The sequence below is a fragment of the Tamandua tetradactyla genome, chromosome 15 (genome assembly GCF_023851605.1).
Source record: "Tamandua tetradactyla isolate mTamTet1 chromosome 15, mTamTet1.pri, whole genome shotgun sequence".
Classification (NCBI taxonomy): domain Eukaryota; kingdom Metazoa; phylum Chordata; class Mammalia; order Pilosa; family Myrmecophagidae; genus Tamandua; species Tamandua tetradactyla.
The window spans coordinates 33,320,971-33,339,883 of NC_135341.1; the positions used below are offsets into that span (position 1 = coordinate 33,320,971).

The following is an 18,913-nucleotide window of genomic DNA, read 5'->3' on the forward strand; positions in this document are numbered from 1 at the left end:
TATTCTATTTTGTAGAACATTCTTTGAGAAACCCTAGTCAAATCCATAGCATGTAGAACTTTGGAAAGTCTTGATATTTCTGACCTTATCAAAGTTAAGACCAAACATACCAAATCAGTTGGAAGAGTGTTAGAAATTAACTAATATGGGTGTAAGGCCTGTTTCAAGGCAAATGAAGCCAGTATGGGTGACTGGTCATTTAGGGTATGAATAGGAGAAATAAATGTATTTGGAGATAATGTAAATGTAAAAATACTTGGGGCAGGGCTGAAGACAGGGAGAAATGATAACTCCCCCATATTGAAAGAAGACGCTGTAAAATTCAGTGAGGATTTGGTGAACGTGATTTATATTACTCAGCCTCGGTTGTCTGCCTGAGACACAAAATCTGAACTTTTAGGGTCCTGACCCATTGAATTCAAAACCCAAAGTTTGGAGTTTGGCCAACTTAGTTAAAAATTCTGTTTTTTCAAGGTAATTCCCTGATAGGACTCTACTCAGATAAAACCGACAGGTAGCCAGCCCAACATTCAGTCCACAGCCTTGCACTTTTCTGTTTTTTTCAACTTCATTCTGTAAATGAAATTACATTTTACTGTGCAATTTGTGTAATGAAAATGCTAGAATTTAATGTAGACGTCTAGGTCATCAATGTATTTTTTTTTAACTGCTAGCTCAAGGAAATAGGTTGTTCAAATGGCCTTTGTCCCTCACACTCATTGTACAGAGGATTTCTGAATTGGGACAGTATTAGTGAATGATGATAAATCTATGCAGGCAAGCAACTCTGTCATACCCAGAAGGAAGCTTTGACTTGCTTGACTTCACATCTTACATTACAGGACTGGAGCTGTTGCTTTTTTATTTTCTTTAAAGCCATGTGACCTTGAGCTATTTCCCCCCACCTCCTCAGATCAGTAATAGCTTTTTGAATTCCATCTTGGAGGGTTAATGTGTGGCAGTTGAAGTGTAATATCATGAGTCAGGGCCACAGGTTACTGGTTCTCCGTATCTTTGGACAAGTCACTACCTGTCTCCCAATCTCCGTTTGACCATGTGAAAAAGTGGAGTGGAGTCCCTATTTATGAATTGTGAAGTAAAGTAAGCCCTGTTTTGTAGGAGCTTTGGAAATACAACATTTCTACAGTTCTTTAGTAAGGGTCCAGCCTCTTAGCTCCCAGAAAGACTGGGAACATGATCACTGGGGCTGCTGGATCTGGAGGTACAGACAGATTAGCTCAGGGAGTGAAAAATGTAGCAGGGTGTGTTTAACAGCCACAGAACTTGCATAAGCAAATATTGCTCTTACATTTTGGATGAAGTAAGTGTGGAGTCTGGAATTTTTGCTGATTGAGGATGATTTATGGTCATTATTGAACTGTTCAGTCTTAGGAAACCTGGTTCTTTCAGTACATTGTCCATTGCTATATATGTGCATATATAATTCCCTGCTTCTGATGATTGTATCCTGGAGTATCATGCATTTTTTACCCTTGGGGTTTATTAAACATGACCTCTTTCCTTCATTTGACTGTAGAAATTAGCTGTTTATTTTCCCTAAAACTTTGTGGAGGAGGCAGTGAGCTACTTTTCCCTTACAGAGTTAATTTTCTTCAGCTGCTAAACCCCTTAACACTAACAACAAGAGTCCTCAAATCTTAGTAAAATTTAGGGCAAGGAATCAGGAAAATATTGTAAGTAACAGTTGTGCCAAAAATTATAATGGGCCATGGAATTGCTTCATGTTGAAATTATAAGTAATCTGTAATGCTGTTAATACTAGAATAATGGTAGTGCTTCTCATCTTCAGGGCGCCTCATGAGATTAACCACGTTGGTTACGCTGGTGACGTGTTTAAATAAAACCTGTGCTTTCTGAATGTGTGTTGCAGTCTTAACATTCTTGAAATCTTTGCAGACAAGTTCTCAAGATGGGATAGGAAAGCTGGATTCTAGGTTACCAAGTGAAATCGGCCCGACTCCTCCTGTGTTGAGACTAGTCATCTACTGTTCCTTCCATTGAGACAGAACTGTTGCCTGTGTTTTTACTAGTCCTGTTGAATGCAATGGATGGTATTTTGAATTCCTGGGTTAAAAACAGAATTGAAAATCTGAAATGCCTTTACAGAGCGGGCAGCTAAAGTTGCTGAGCAGCAGGAGAGAGAGCGAGCAGCACAGCAACAGCAGCCGAGTGCTTCTCCCCGAGCAGGCACCCCTGTGGGGGCTCTCATGGGGGTGGTGCCACCACCAACACCAATGGGGATGCTCAATCAGCAGTTGACACCTGTTGCAGGTAAAAACAGGAGCTAAGACCATTTTTTTTCCACTTTAAGAAATTCCTTCATTTTTTTTTCTCCAATGAGGAGTAGGCCACAGTCTCTAGCCTTTTCTTATGACAGATTCAAAGTTGGAAGTCATCCATGTTGTCCTTTATCGCCTTTCCCATATGGGCAATGCCTCCCCTCTCCCCCAGAAATGGGCCCTGGGCCCAAACCTGGGGAGCTGGTAGGGAGCAGCTCTTCCCTGGCTGTGGGCATAGTCTGGCGATGTTCTCTACCTCAGACTGCTCTTGATAGAGCAATATAGCAGAAAATATAAAAAGACCCTGAGTTCTATTCTAGGGTACCTCCCAAGAAAAACATAAAACTAGTCATCAGGTGATGTTGATTCTCCTGTCTCATTCCAGTATTCAGTTTGCCTTGTTCTGCTGCAGCCATCCTTTATAGATTGACCATTTAAAAGGATTTTTGACAGCAAATTGTAAATCCTTTCTTGGTCATCAATGTGCATGACTGCAAAATGGAACACAATTCCTAATTCAATTCATTGTGCCCACTCTGTAATGCTTTTCTATTTAATTACATTAAACTGCATTTTCTGTTAGTATCCCAGTCACATATTTGAAAAAAAGAAAATGATGAATGTGGTTTGCTTGTGTGTGTTGTCTCTGGTTCTGGTAGCCATAGCTGATTGGGCTCTTCTTGAATTTGATACCTTGTCTGACATGTCTCCAATGAGAAGCCTGCAAACCAGACTGCCTCTTGGTTCATACCTTTGTGACCTCTCCAAGCCCGATGAGGTCATTACAAGCCACCTGTTTCTTCTTAAGCAAGCAGTTTGACCTCTTTCACAGGGAGTTCAAGACAGTGTTCTTCAAGGCAGTCTTGTTAGGATGCTGTTTTTGTTTTTGCTGCTTAAGAATAGCGTAAGATAAATTTTCTATTGTCGCTCCTAACTTTTGTGGTGGCAAGTTCTCAAATGCACTATCGCTGAGCTCAGCAGTTGCACTCGCCAAAGCACGTCTGAATCATGACTTTCAGTACTTTCAGTGTAACTGATGTTGATCTAACCAGTCTTATAATCGCCTGCTCTATTCCATGGCCCATTTTGGTTAATAGGGTTCCAGAGTTTCTAGAAATCAGGCCTTGAACATGGGGACTTTGAAAGTTAGAATTCCCTCATTGACATCTTTTGTTCTATTTGATGTGTTATATTGTAGCACAGTGCCCTTGACTTAAAAGGCCTAAGGACACATTAACAAAACAAATACAAACAGCTAAAAACATTAAAAACAGCAGCTGCAGCATTTTAGCTCCCTGTTGGGGAATAACATCGTAGTGCTCTGATGGATGAGGAGGGTGGGTACTCTCTAGAAAGCCCCGGCTCTATTCTGGACAGTGTGCTGCCCAGGCATCTGGGCCCTTGGAGTAAAGGACAAGCATTCTTTATGGTAAAACAGTCTTTGGTCCTCAATAGGAACTTTGCAGCTAAAAGGATGATTTTTCACGGGCTTACAGATTATATAGGGTCCAAGTCTTAGCCTTGTTGCTGTCCGAGACCAGCTTTGCTTACAAGCATTAAAGCTCATTTGAACACATGTGACTGGGATAATAAATGTCAAAGTACAGTTTAATGAAGACAAATATCATGTCTTTCAGTTCTTCATCATTTCCTCAACCACAGCCCGTGAAGGCTGCGTTCAGATGGGCTTTTGTAATTGAAAGCAAAGCCTCCTAACATTTTTAAATTCCCACCTACTTATCCCTTAAAGTTTACTTGGTGGAGTAGTTAAAAGGTAGTTTGGTGCATTGGATCTCCTCATGTTTAAGATGATTGTGTTTGTTCAAAAGTAGTTTTTACTCTCTGAACTCTAGTGTTTAAAATGAATAATCCCATTTCATGTAAAGTGATACTGCCATTTAAAATTTGTTTCGTTGGTTTGTGTAATCTTAAGTTTTTCAGTCTGCTTAGGTATGACTAATGAAACCGGCTGAATCAATCTCAGAATTTTCAGTGCTTTAAAAGATATTTAACTTTTATAAAGAAATACTTTTCAAATAATTATTCAGGCAAAGTCAAAACAGTAAAATTCTCAGAATCTGGAGTCTTCTGCATTCCCCCAGAGTCTGTTTACAAAGAGTATTTATTAAAATGAGGTTTGGCACCAGTGTTTGGACAGAGTCTCCCTCAACCCTTCCTTTGTATGAAAAGCTATGACCAGAGGTAATTCCATTTCAGGAGAAGCCTTGTGTTTTTGTTCATTGTGATCATCACAAATCGTAGAAAAGTCAAGTTGTTTTTCTTGTTTAAAAAAATGTCATGTGGCTTTAAAGGTCTTTTGATAGGTGAGTCCTTGACATTTTGAAATTATTTTCTTATTTTCGTTCCTTTTTGCCAAAGTATTTGTTTCCTAAAACTCTTCCCTAGCCAGCAGAAAATATTTTGTTATGTGAAGATGGGTTTTGAAAATAAAGGAATAAAAGCCTCTGTTCACAGAAGTTCTGGACCTCAATTAAAATGCTCCTTGTTAACTGAAGGTTTATATGAGGATATTTATGAACTTGGAGACAGTGGTGACAATTGGCATTTTCTCATGTCAGCAGAGCCTGATTCTCCAGCTGTTCTTCCTTAAGGTCTGTGTACAGGTGCCGAGTGACCTGGGCTTTGGTTGGCTTGGGAGGATTTAGATTTTGTCTTTATTTTGTCACATTTTGAAATATAAAGATGAAACTTCATTCCTTGTCATGGCTCTTAGAAGCTGTTCCCCAGCTCAAGCCTGAACTTGATCCATTCTTTCCAGCAGAGGTGGGGCTTGAAGGGGAGGATGTGGAAGTCTTGAGAAATTTGTGTCCACAAGCTGGAGAACCATGCTTTCTGATCAGGACTGTGCGCCTCATTTCCCTCCATTCCGATTTCCCCTCTTGTGTACCCATGATAGGCATATGAGTATGGGCAGAGTGGAATGATGGGGTTTATACTGTTCAATTAGAAAAGCAGTCGGCAGAACTGATCACTCTATTTGAACAGCTTACAATAATCATAACCTTGGAAAGGCTGTTACTGGAACTCCTCTTTATCAGTTAACTGAAAACATGCAGCATATTTATCCAAGGAAAAATAACTGCAAGTAATAATGTACTAAGTACTAATTTATCCAGAAATGTTTTTCATGTTTGTAACTTTATTTTGTTCATTATTGCAACAAAATAATTGCACTAATTGCTATTTTATCATGCAATACTAAGGGTGCTTTATTCATTGGTAGTGCATGTGGGGGGTTTGTTATTAATTAGTTCGTGTTGCATGTTAATGATGCATGTCTGAAATTTATTGTGTCCTTCAAGGCATGATGGGTGGCTATCCGCCAGGCCTTCCACCTTTGCAGGGCCCAGTTGATGGCCTTGTTAGCATGGGCAGCATGCAGCCACTTCACCCTGGGGGGCTTCCACCCCACCATCTTCCGCCAGGTGTGCCTGGCCTCCCAGGCATCCCACCACCGGGTAAGAACTTCATCCTCATTCATTCATTAATCTCATCTTCATGTTCTCTTCTTCCTCCATCAGCCAGTTTCTCCAGGAAGTACCTGCTGCCCATCGCGGCCAGGCCTTCCCTCACTGAGAATCCCAGGAATGTCAGCAGTAGTTCCTATCCTAGCAGATGGTCCAGCACCTGGGTCCTTGTGCAACTGGCTGCCTGGCAGCAGCGCAGGACACATGGCAGAGGGCAGACTCAGCAGAACAAGGGGCGAGAGACATACTCTGTAATCACTCATGCGTTTTGACATGTGCTTAAAAAACCAAACATGCTGGAAGGCTATGCCCTCTTATCAGTAAATGAAGTTTCTCAACTTGCTTGTACAAAGTCACATATAAAAGTACTTTTTGCTCTTAGTTACATTTCTTCCTGTAGTGTAGTTCTTATCTCACAGGTTCTATGTATAGTCCCTACCCCATCTCCTACTCCTCAAGCAGCCCTTCTAAAGGGGATCGTGGAGATTGCTAACATAGAACTCTTCAGAAATCCGCTGGTCAGCCTGTCTTAGGAACAAAAGGCAGGGGGAAAAAATTGCACTGTATTAGTGTTCTGTATCTGAATTCCCTTGGGAAGGTGACATAATATTTTAAAGAACAGCATAGCCCACCCAATAATTGTAGACACTGGTTTGTCAACAGAAGCTCAGAAGTCATTTCATGTAGAGACATATAAATGGAATCCAGAAATAGCTGTATTCAGTTTCACTTTATAGTGAATAAACAAGTTGAAAGATTAAAGAAAACTTACGAAAATCACAGGTTCCCATAATGGCCCATATGCAAAAGTACTGACTCTTAGCTATAATCTAGTTAGAAAAAATATGACCTTAGATGACTTGGGATAGCATTTGGTCCATTATTTTAAACATCAGCTAAGGGCTTGGCCCAAGTAATAAAATGTGGAAGCTTGTCAGATTTGCTTATGCCAGCGTTAGAACTGCTGATTATACAGAGTTCCAAATGATGCTTCGGAGGGTGGGCCCATCAGTGTGCAGGATGAAAAAGAACCTACTGGCCTGGCCTGGCGATGCCTGCTGTATACTTTGTAAATGTTGTTTAGTGAATGGCCGTAACTCTGCAGTACTGTGTGCTCCAGATGTGTTGAGAGGAAGAAATGTTTGTGAGGGTGGGGGCTTCATTTTGAAAACAAAGGAAATAGTGGTCTGTGTGCAGGGTGCTGCCACAGCAGGAGTCAGTCATAAAATGGTGTTCACATGAGGTAGATAGAATTGGCCTAAGACTGTGTCCTCTTATACTGGCACAGAGTATCTCAGTCAGTAAGACCAGGTTGGAGTTGACACCTTCTAAGTGCATATAATACTTGTTGGGAGCCACCTCTAAGGCAGTGGTACTCCAGGGAGCATTGTCTTTTGATGGGTGTTGCATATACCTGTCCTCCTTGCCCCCTTCAGATTCTAAGTTGCATTTGAAGGAAGCACCACATAACTGGTCCTAGCCAAGGAGGCAGGAAAGACTCCCACCCCCACCCTCTTTAGTGCCTATGCACACACATGTCTGACTGGGCTTTGAAGAGGATTCAGTGAGGTACTCAGTGACTCAGTTCACTTTCTCATCAGCTTCATCTTGGCCTGGCATTTGTAAACAGAAAGCAGAAGGGATAACTGATTTGTTTGTAGTGCCCTGCGAAGTATTGCTCTAGGCAACCTAGAGGGACCCATTGTATTTTGGGGTCTCAGGTTGATGTATCGTGGGAGAATGGAAGTTAATATGTTGCTGGAGCAACAGCTTACCCACCACAACCTCTTTCTTTATTCACAAATAATCAGGAGCCCATGGTGGTCCCAATACCCTTCTAGTTATTTGGAGTATAAAAACCCCTGCTTTATAAACAGAAAGCTTGTTTCTACTTACTTTCTCTCTATCATGTAAGAGGATGTCTGATAAGTGTCATTTAGCAGTTCTGGACCTTAGCACAGTGGACTGCCTCTGTTTGGACAAAATACCAGTATTTTGAATCCAGAGGAGCTATAGGATATAAAATTAGTTCCTCTCAATCCTTCTACACAGCCAACATGACTTATTTAATCTTTTAAAAATTCTCTGGGTTTTGTTAGTTTTTAATGGTCTGGATCCTTGCCTATCTGCTTTATCAACATAGCAAATGAATGATCCAGGGATAAAAATAGCCTCAAACACTAAAGTTAGGGCATCCCATTATTATCAGCTAGTGCCTGTGAGACAACAATTGCATTTGAGAAATCACCAAAGGAGGCTTACAGAATTGTTACTTAGAGGCATAGTACATAGAAAGGTAGGGGCCATAAAATCTTTCTTTTTCTGTACATTTGTCATTTTGCATTTGAAGTGATAGTAGTGAGGATACTCTGCTTCCATATGGTCCCTTTTCAAAGTGCTGCTCTATCAGATGGATGTGTCCTCTCTCAGTCAACACTGGTGACTCCAGTTAGAACCAGAGATACTGATGGCCTGCAAGGAGACAGCAGAGTTGTGCCTCCAGCTTTAGCAGAACTCCTTTGACGGTGCACTTCCATGGCCCCTTCCCTCCTGTCCCTTGTATCCTAGCACGTTGAGCACTGCTGAGCCTGACTTCAATGCCATTCCTGCTGAAATTAAACACAGGCTTCAGTTACAGGAGAAAAATTCCTTGAAAACAGAGGTATATTCTGGCTATAACTTACCTCAGGAAATATTTCTAGAATTGTATGCAGAATTTAAATCATTTCTAAGCCATTAGTAATTGACATAACACCTGACAAATTGTACAAGCCTTATACTCAGAGTAGCTAGAAACAAAAGAATATACATTTTCAGTTTGAATGGTACTATCTTTTTTGAGGTGGTTAGGGTTTCCATCCACAAAGACTCAAGGGCACAGGTCCATAGGTTTGCATTATAAACAGCATCATTTCTTATCAGACAGTAGTTTTTCAGTCACCTCAACCCCAGAGACTCTAATTGTGCCATTGCATTCTGAATTATAGGTGTAATGAACCAAGGAGTGGCCCCTATGGTAGGGACTCCAGCACCAGGTGGAAGTCCGTATGGACAGCAGGTGAGTCTCCCAGTTCAATTTTCTAGGACTCTCCAGAATTACAGTCATCTTCTCTCTCAGAATGTACATAGAGTATTTTTTTTTTTTGCCTCACCATGTGGTCCTGTGCTCTTCCAGGTGGGAGTTCTGGGGCCTCCAGGGCAGCAGGCACCGCCTCCATATCCCGGCCCACATCCAGCCGTCCCGCCTGTCATACAGCAGCCAACAACACCCATGTTTGTGGCTCCTCCACCAAAGACCCAGCGACTTCTCCACTCGGAGGCCTACCTGAAATACATTGAAGGACTCAGTGCTGAGTCCAACAGCATTAGCAAGTGGGACCAGACCCTGGCAGGTAAGGCAGTCCTTTCCAAATGAGCCTTTGTGAAATACACATTTCCTCAGTCCTGTCACTGCTGTTGCATATTATATCATAGGATAGAGAGTATCCATTTTTCTTATACAAGTAAAATAAATTTGGAGCTTCTTTGCTTATTGATAGCACACATGGAAAATTTTTTTTGTCAAATTTCAAAGCTTAGTTTTGTCACAAACATTGCTGCCATCTTTTTATAGTATATTCTGAATTATTATTTTGGGGCAGATAGATATATTTGGGTAAATTAAATTCTGGAAAACATGTTCTCTTTATTAAATTATTGATTTAGTTCAACAGACAGAGTATTTTCAGTTCATATTGAAGTACTTGTCTAGTTTCTTGAGAGAGCTTTGGAAGTTACCACTCATTCTTCATTCCTAAACTAAATTTGATAATTTTATTTATTTCAAGAGTAGTAGGTATGTTTTCCCTTCACATGTTTACCTTTTTCGGATTTTTCTTAGTATTGAAGTAATTATTGAATATCACAGGTGACGTCAACAAAATATTAATTATTAGGTCTTTTAGGTATTTGCAACTCATGTTCCCATTCAAGTGGAAAATTATGTTAAATTATGCAGCTCATTTCTGAAGTCATTATTACAAATTAGATAAGCCTTGAAATACAAAACATGGAGCAACAACAAGACAGCCTTAGCAAGGATGTTGCTGACTGTTGGTTTCACACAAGGGTGAAGCATTTTTCTAAAAACCAAGATGCCTAATAAAATAATAGAAGAAAGTGGCATGGAAATAAATTGTAAATTAAAATGAGTTAATATTCATAATGTTTAATTCTGTGTTTTAATAAGTCTGTCAGACCTTAGGACTGAGGGAAAATTTGTGACCTTAAGATTGGAATCTGACTGTATTTGTTTTCAGCACGAAGACGCGACATCCATTTGTCAAAAGAACAGGAGAGCCGCTTACCCTCTCATTGGCTGAAAAGTAAAGGAGCCCACACCACTATGGCAGATGCTCTCTGGCGCCTTCGGGATTTAATGCTCCGAGACACCCTCAATATTCGCCAAGCATACAACCTAGAAAACGTTTAATCACATCAATTACGTTTCTTTTATAGAAGCATAAAGAGTTTTGTGGAACAGTAGCCATTTTAGTTACTGGGGGTGGGGGGGAAGGAACAAAGGAAGATAATTTTTATTGCATTTTACTGTACATCGCAAGGCCATTTTTATATGAGGACACTTTTAATAAGCTATTTCAATTTGTTTTTGTTATATTAAGTTGACTTTATCAAATACACAAAGATTTTTTTGCATATGTTTCCTTCGTTTAAAACCAGTTTCATAATTGGTTGTATATGTAGACTTGGAGTTTTATCTTTTTACTGTTGCCGTGAAACTGAAACCATCAAAGGTTTTGTGTTGACTTGGGATTTTTGTTTTTTTTTTTAATAAAAGAACAAACAAAATGAAAAAGAAAAAAAAACCCACAGGAGTTTACAGACTAGATTAAGTTGACATTGAAATGTGAAGTTGGTCCTAGTTTACATCTTAGAGAGGGGGATGGACTTGTGTCTGTTTAATGTGCCTGAATATCTTAGGCCACTTTCTACAACAGCTGTTGCTTACAGGTGAAATGACAGTGCTTTCTTTGAAAGGTTATTACCTAGATTGTAAATGTTTGGCAGACACAGAACACTTTGCTGTATTAACTCTGAGGATCACTGCAGAGATGTGAAATCAGTGCTGTGCATCCTTCTGCAGCCTGTGCCCCTCCCAGACACCTGGAGGGAGAGGGCACTTTGTCTTATATTGAATTAGACATCTATGCTTTCAGTTATTTTTGCAGAAGATATGCACAACCCTGAAATATATTTAGTCTTGGCAGGTAAGTTTAAGGATACTTTTGATCTCTATATAATGAATTCACAATTTATGCCTATACATGTTAGATGATTCAGAATTTTTAATTTGATACTTTAAAAAGCACTGAAGTTCATCTTAAAGAAAGCATTGGGTTGTGTGTATGGAGGCAGTTTATTTTTAAACGTAACACATGACCTAACAATAGGGAATGTATTGTATAGCTGGATATGAATGAGCAGATCAAAAGCATTATTTTGGAAGGGTAGATTGCCTGTAAATGAAAATATGTTTGCTTATTCTTTATTTCCTCATTATCAGATGTGGCTTTTTTTTCCTTCAAATTTCAGGGTTGTAATCCTCAACCAGAAATTGAAGCCTTTCTAAAACACTTTTTATTTAGTTTATACGTTAGGGTTTTAGGAGTTAAGAATCATAACTTAAGAAAATGCTCACTAAAAAGACTGTTATACATTCCAAACACTTTGGTTTGGTGACCCTATCTTTCTTATATGACCCTAGAGTAAACACTTGGAGGCAGTGTATGATGCATAGACAGGTAGGAAGTGTCAAACATAGACAACTTGAGGGATATATTTTTGAAACCTACTTTATTGTTGAGAGGGTGGTTACCATCGTAATGGAGCGTCTGCAGCTGTTCTTAAGTTGAGTGACTCTCGAACACTTTTTAAAAAAAAAAAACTGGGTATGAATCAATATCAGATATTTAATTACTATTCTTACTGAATCATGAGGACAAGAGTATAGAATGGAAAAGGGTCTCATGTATCTAGATTTTTTAAATACAGGAGGCCCTTATAACTTAATTGCCTGTAGTTGACCACTGGATTTCAATTTGCATCAAGTATTTTAAATAATTTTGAATTTTGAAAAATGTATTGCAGTGATATATCAGTACCTTATTGTTAAATTGATATGTCAGTACCTTATTGTTAAACTGAATCAGATAAAGAAATCCTCAGTTCCTAGTTATTTGGGTCACTGAATCATCATGGACTGTATAATACAGATTCTTTTCTTTCTAGACCTCCTTGAATTACACCAAAGAACATGAGATTTAATTTTGGCTAAGTTATTTATTTATTTCATGCATTCATTTTATTTCCCTTTTAAGGTCTGGATGAGACTTCTTTGGGGAGCCTCTAAAAACTCTTCACTGTGGGCTACATGGGGCATTAGAAGCCAGCGCACTCCTCCTCCAGGCTCCTCTCCAGCACCCTGAGGGGCTATAGGAATCAGAGACCCAGCCAGGGGCTTTCTAAGGCAGTGCAGAGCCGGGTCATCAAGAAGGCCCTGATCAAGTGTTTCTGTTTTTGTTTTTGTTTTTGTTTTAAAGAACTCTATTTATTTGGTAATCATGTCTTTCGTATATTAACTTGGAGAACATCAATTAATATTTAGGATAGAAAATTTGAGGTCAGCCGTCTAGAATTCCACCCTTAACTTCCAAAAAAAGAAAAACAAAAAAAGCCCTGGTTTAAGAAAGTAACAGTAAACTATATAACTTTTCTTCATGAGTTTTAGGACCTGTAGTGATGTGGCTTAGAAAGTATAATGACCTAAATGTTTTTACAATGTAAGTTCATATGGAGAAGATATGTATATGTTGAGGGAAAAACTATAGGTTTAAAATAGTATGTTTGTCAGCCAACAGATTTAAAAGGCCTTGAATTGCTTTTCTTTTCTTTTTTTTTTCAACCCACCCTTCCCTTCCTGTGAAGAAGAAATGAGGGGGGACATTTATTGTGTAAAATCTCCAAATTGGTGTTACCGACTTTTCAGCTTGAACATTTTCAGACCTGATTAAAACTTGGTTTATTTTAATTTCTGTATCAAAAAAAGTTTAAGTGGTAACTAGTCTTAAAACATGTATGTGTCATATGTTTGTTCATCTAAAGCTTTTTAATCCAAATAAAAATGGAGTTTGCAAAGTGATTTGGATTAATCAGGTTTGGTTGGTCTGTTAAAGCTTATGTCAGATGTCTCAAGCAGATTTAATTCCTGTAAACTTCATTTCGTGCTGACAGAAATACAGCTGCCATCTTAAGGGAAGAAAGCTCCTCAGGTGGAGGTCAAGGTCTGCATTCAGATCCCTTGGTTTAGGGCTCAGACTGCGTTAATACAAGAGCTGAAAGTAGTCAGACCACAGCCTGAAGTACCCCACACCACACCCCTCAGGCTGGCTGTCAGGGCTTTCCTAACTTGTCCTCAACACGGGCAGAGATGTAATTGAAGTTAAAATTGAGGAGTTAAAATTAAAGAGAGACTGAGGGAGGAAGGTGAGGAAAGCAAGTCTTCTCTCATAAAGCAGTTTAACCTGTTTCAAATAGTCAACTTGTCTGGGTACAAAGACATAGTGTAGCCCAGGTCTCTTTAACATGTTTATAAGCTCTTAAATATGACCATACTTTTAATAGAAAGTGTTGATAAAATCAACCAACTGTTTCCCTCTAATATCACTTTGCAAATCCTGGTCATTCCGTTCTCCTCAGAGTTTAGGGCTGTACCATCATTGATATATAAACATTCTGGCTGAATGCAACATGGAAACAAATAATGCTAAGTATTACTGGTCCTTTTTAGTTTGGAAATATCCTAGGTCAGCAGAATGAACATCCTGAACTGACCAGCTTACTAGATTCTCTTTCCCTAGAATAGATGTATGGTATTCGTGTCTTGTGATTTGCATATAAATATAACAAGAAATTCCAAATATAATACACATTAAGCATTAGCATTGCTTTACTAGAAGAGCAATTGCTTTGGAAAACACTATGGTCCAAATGTATATTTTTAAAAGACAGGTAATGTGATTAAATTATAATATCAGGGATTTATGTAACACTTCCAAATAGGACTACTAGATGAAGAAAAATAGCCCTTATATTTATTCTTTACTCTGTGCCAAAATTAGAGACTTCCCATTGTCAATTCAGTGACAATGATAAAGTGAAGCTCCAAAGCCCATGTTCTTTCCCCATCATCACCATGGAGGTAGATTTCTAGCCATAAATGCTAATTAGACTTTTATCATTCTAGAGTAGTTTCTGTAGTTTTTTGAAAATGGGTTATCTTTTGTTAATTTTTTTTGTTTTGCACCTAACACTAGGGGGCACTGCAATTCTGAACTCGACATTTAAGATCCCGGCTGTTCTTTTCACTTTAAGTTCCCTTAAATAGTTCTAGCATCTGATAAGTAGGGTAGAACCATATTTGTAGTTAAAATAGGGTTAAAAAATGTTTTCAGGCAAAGTTAAAAGGCTTGTACCTGGGTTAACACAGATCAATACTTCCTCTATAGTATTTAAACTAATGTGGTATAGAAAAGTATCTTCAATTTAATACAATAATTACTTGCCTTGAAGTCAGACATTGCTCTGTTCCTTTCAAAAGTGTGTTGTTCTTCAGTAAATCAGCACTTTAATGGTAAATAAAATGGAGAGGGAAACCCCAGGGAAGATTAACACAAAACTTGGGCTAGTGGTTCCCTCTGAGTTGGAGACGGGGGTGGGCCAAGAAAGAAACACACAGTAATACTCTTGTTCAGAAGTCAGATGATGGTTTTGTTAGTGTTCAGTATTACTCATCATAAAAGTGTGTGTTATATTTTCTCTATGTGTATCAAATATTATGTAAACTTGCAAAACTGGTGAGGAAAATATATGGAATAAGGCCACATAAATGCTGCATACCACAATTTTAATTTTTTATGAAGCATTCTAATCAACTAAATTGTCTCTAAGGTTAGGTTCACAAGAACTCTTCAGGTGACACTACTGTGCATGAGAACAGAATGAACCATATTTCTTTTCCCGGTCTTTAAATTCAAGCCCTCTCCTAATGTGATGGCTATGGGTTTGCTCTAGGTATTGATTTAATGCATTCTGAGTAGTCATCTCTTATTGATACTGAATTGGTTCTAACATGGATAAACTAACTTAAACTAGAAAAAAAAACCTAGTAAAATTTTAAAAGAGATGTTTGTGGCAGAGGTCATTAATTTGAGCAGACCCTGTAGCCTTAAACATCTACATGCTTTTTTTGTCAGCAGTAGTTATAAACTTTGTCTTCTCTAATATGTAGATATTTTCTTGTTTGAAAAGATGTAGGATATGATTATGCAGGAATGGAAAGATACCTTTGCTTTTTCCACTAGTTGACCCAAACTTATTCTAGGTTATATTGCAAAATCTCTCCCTATAGATTGATCCTATGATTTAGTTCAAGGGTAGGTTCACTTTAGTTGAAGTATTTTCTTTAGCAGCTGGATGCAGGAGCTGCTGCTTCATCTCAGAGGACTGTGAAGGTCTGTCAACTTCAGTCCTCATGGAGGTCCTAGTCCACTTATTTCAGTGGAGCCAGGCAAGAAAGGGGATTATTTTATTTCTGTTCACAAGAGCACTTGGCATGAAAATGTGCAGACACTTAGAAATTCCCACCACTATAACAAAATGTTTAAAACTTGATCATTGGCAGAAATCTGCATAATTATTTATCCTGACTTAAATGATCTTACAGTGCACAAGATTTTATGTCCACTATTGAATTTGAATTCTGCCACAAAGTAGTAAGGTTATCATTTGTTGCCTAGAAACAAAGGAGGTTACAGACAAAATGAACAGAAAAATATCCTAATTAAATTGATGCAAATGCTCTAAGAAATGAAATTGATGCAAATGTTCTAAGAAATGATCATGATGATTAATATACAACTATGTGATGAAAAAAAGAATGTTCATATTGTATGTTGATTGGTTTTATTAATAAAAATTTAAAAATAAATAACAAATTTTTAAAAATATTTCATGGACTAGGTTCAATTAGTGTGTATGCTTTAGGAGGAAATACTTTTCCCACAAGTGCTATCCAGCTGTGACTGAGGGAATGGTTAAGCGTTAAGTAATTAAAAGACTTCAAAACTATAAAAAAAAACTTTTTGTAAACTTGGTTCTTGGGATCCTGTATAGCTGGCTAAGGATTCTGTATAGTTGGCTAAGGACAAGCTATGTAAGCGCAAGAGACCTGAAAAATACATTTTTTAAAAAGCTGAAACCAGTAGTTAAATTTCATATTCACTTTATTGAGTACTGAAGTTCAGTCTCTGATGAATCTTCCAGCCTTCTCTGATATTGTCTTTCTGAGGCTTTTCTACGGTAGACATCATCTGTGACAAATGAAAACTGTACTTAGAGTTTTAAGAAACCCAAGGAATTAAAACTAAAAATACTCAGATCTTAGGCGCTCAAGCAATAGTCAAGCCAAGAATAGTCAAGCCATGTTGCTTGCTTCTTAATCTCAACGTCAATGTTAAAATAAATTTAATTTAAAACAAATGAGTTAAATGAAGTCTATGTTAATGGAGCTCTGGACTTAACAGGTTAAAGAAGCAGTGTTTTGAAAGATAAAATCATGTACTGGCACATTTCCTAGCAATGCTGTAAGGCCTCCCTCTCCTTGTGAATATAAATCACAATTTATATTCTGCTTTTTGAAATCCTCCTCAACTGAAACCTGCTGCACCCTCCTCACCCTGCAAAGTCACTTCTTACCTGCAGCTCTCTGCTTGGTAATACTCCCTTTCCCCACACCTAGCAACCTCAAGGTCAGGAGGTGAGGTCAGTTTCCTTGCCTTCTGCTGCTGCTTTTTCAGACTTGATTCTCTACCCTCATGTAAAAAACCCTATTCCTTTGGGGCTCATGCCATTTGACTGTCACCATCTTTTCCTCTGTACACCAGCTCTCCATTACTCCCCTTCAATCACTGAAAACTCCGGCATATAGCTCAGACTACATGACCCTGTCTGTCCCATCTTCTCAAACAGCAACACCCATGGGGATAAAGCACCAGCCTCCTTCACCTTCTGACTTCTCCAGGCAACTTCTGCTATCCACTTGCAGTGACCATATGAAGTAATGAATTCAGGCATTCTGCTCTCTGAGGACAACCCCTTCAGCCACCCTTCTAGCCCTCTGTCTTGGATTTCACCAACTATTCCTCAGGCCCTTGGCCCTGCTCTCCCTCTCAGTCCCATCTTGTTCTCTCTTCCTGCCCAAACAAGCTGAAATTTCTTCATTCTCTTTGTCTGAATCTTAACTTTTTAACATGCTCAAAACCCTAATTACAAATGAAGCCAACTTCCTCCCTTCTCTGTGCCTCAGCCTGTTGGGCACTGCAGAGCCCATTGACACATCTAACTGGGTCCACTGTGATGCCTGAAGTGTTTCCTCAGCCACAACTTGACCTTTCTTCACCCACCCAAATGGCCATAAAATCTTAACTTCATAGAGAAAAGTCAAATTATCAGTGAACTCTTCCAGGTAACTTCCCAGGGCTACTCTTACCATCCTATTCTGATCCCATCCTCTCCCACCTTCTCAAGGACCAAGGTTTCTCCAGCTTCTCTTAAGTCTCCTCCTTACCAGGTGCTACCACCAGAATATCTCCCTTTCACAGAGTCAAATTTCTTGCACCTCCTGTCCAGTGTGATACCAAACCCTCGTGGTTTTCCTCCTTGCCCCCACTATCTGTGTTCAAATGTTGAGACTTGACTCTTAGCTTTTGTCACAACCTGTTTGTGACTGGCCCACAAATCCAGATCTCTGGCCCAGATCTGCCTCCTGGGCTTCAGATTTGTAATTTCAGCACCCCAAAATGGAACCAGAGATCACTGCTGCCTCGAAGAAAGGTACCAGCCAGCTCCAACTGTCCCACCAGAAAACTCGACTCCAACATCTCCTGAGTCCACTCAAACACTAAGCGCTGTCAGGTCTACCTCCACGTATGTTTCCATTCCACCCACTTCTTGGCATCCCTTCTATCACCACCCTAGACCAAGCCAACATCTCAAACCTGGACAGCCAACCACACAGCCTGTGTGTTCCTGCCAATCTCTCCACAGGGAACCATTCTCCACACGTTAGTTCACTGCTCAAAACCCTTCAAGTCTTTAGGATGCATTGTTAGTTGTCCAGTCAGTTTTTGGTCTTCTCCAGGCACCTTTCTAACCACTTCATCCCTCACTTTGCTGACCTGCTTTTGTCCCTCAAACAAAAACACAGCATACTCTCACTCTTAAGATGGTATGAGCAAGTCTGTTCTTGGAACCCAAACAGCGTCACCAGCAGGGCAGGAAGAGAGGAGGGCGGTCTGAAGGTATGTGCCCTCCCCCTCAAAGTGCAGGGAAGATCCCAAGAATGGGCGCCATTGTGCCTTTGTCGCCCCAATCACAACAGAGTCCAGGCGGGTCAAGACCGCCAAAGTAACCGAACCGCACTTGTTCTTCCAACAAGGTTGAAAGCAGCTCGGCTCAGGGGCGCTCTGAGTGGAATGAGCTGTGTGCAGCTAAGAATAACCCCCAGGGAAACAGCTCCTCTGCCGCTTCAGGGCTTCTTGAAATGAAACGGAAGCTGCTGCACCTCGACTTACAGAAAGTCTCCTGGCCCACGCGAACTTTGATCATGATCCACTCCATCGTTCCTCCCAGGACAAAAAAGAAGGGCAGGAACCTGTAGATACCGAATCGCTGCTTCCCGGGCACCCGCTGCAGAACCCGCCTCACCTGGGCCCTGGAGAACATGTTTGAGATTATCGGAAGGGGTACGGCGGAACTAGGCCCGATTTGAACCTGCTCTTAACACCTGGCTGAAGCGCCGGAGGGTGGCGAGGCCGCCCTCCCTGCGGTCGCTGCCCTCAGCCTGAGGACGGCCGAACCCCCACCCTTCGTCACCACTTGTCGGGCGCAGGACTCTCAGGGGCGGCTTCACCAATCAGAGTGCGGCGGGACGCGCAGCTCCACCAATCAGAATACGGTGTGCCGCACATGCTCTGTGAGGCCGAACCGGCCTGAGATAGCCCGCGCAAG

At 40.0% G+C, this 18,913-nt stretch overlaps 2 protein-coding genes across 24 annotated transcripts in view; one reads left to right on the top strand and one right to left on the bottom strand.

Annotated features, from left to right (window-relative positions):
- Positions 1-12,996, top strand: part of PBRM1 (polybromo 1) — a 155,042-nt gene extending 142,046 nt beyond the window's left edge. For 13 of the 23 annotated variants that reach the window (XM_077129025.1, XM_077129023.1, XM_077129026.1 and 10 more), the window contains 5 exons: positions 2,128-2,292; positions 5,624-5,779; positions 8,776-8,846; positions 8,964-9,180; positions 10,087-12,996. In XM_077129025.1, coding sequence (XP_076985140.1) covers positions 2,128-2,292; positions 5,624-5,779; positions 8,776-8,846; positions 8,964-9,180; positions 10,087-10,259 — 782 coding nt within the window. In that variant the 3' untranslated portion in view covers positions 10,260-12,996. The remainder of the gene's footprint in view (positions 1-2,127; positions 2,293-5,623; positions 5,780-8,775; positions 8,847-8,963; positions 9,181-10,086) is intronic. The other 10 variants (XM_077129034.1, XM_077129035.1, XM_077129036.1 and 7 more) reach the window with 3 other exon arrangements.
- A 3,114-nt stretch (positions 12,997-16,110) lies between these two features.
- On the bottom strand, positions 16,111-18,808 carry UQCC5 (ubiquinol-cytochrome c reductase complex assembly factor 5). The gene is made up of 2 exons (XM_077129046.1): positions 18,478-18,808; positions 16,111-16,215 (listed from the first exon to the last, which is right to left on the bottom strand). The coding sequence occupies exons 1-2, from the start codon at positions 18,626-18,628 to the stop codon at positions 16,124-16,126; spliced, it is 243 nt and encodes an 80-aa protein (XP_076985161.1). The 5' UTR covers positions 18,629-18,808; the 3' UTR covers positions 16,111-16,123.
- Between the last annotated feature and the right edge of the window lie 105 nt (positions 18,809-18,913).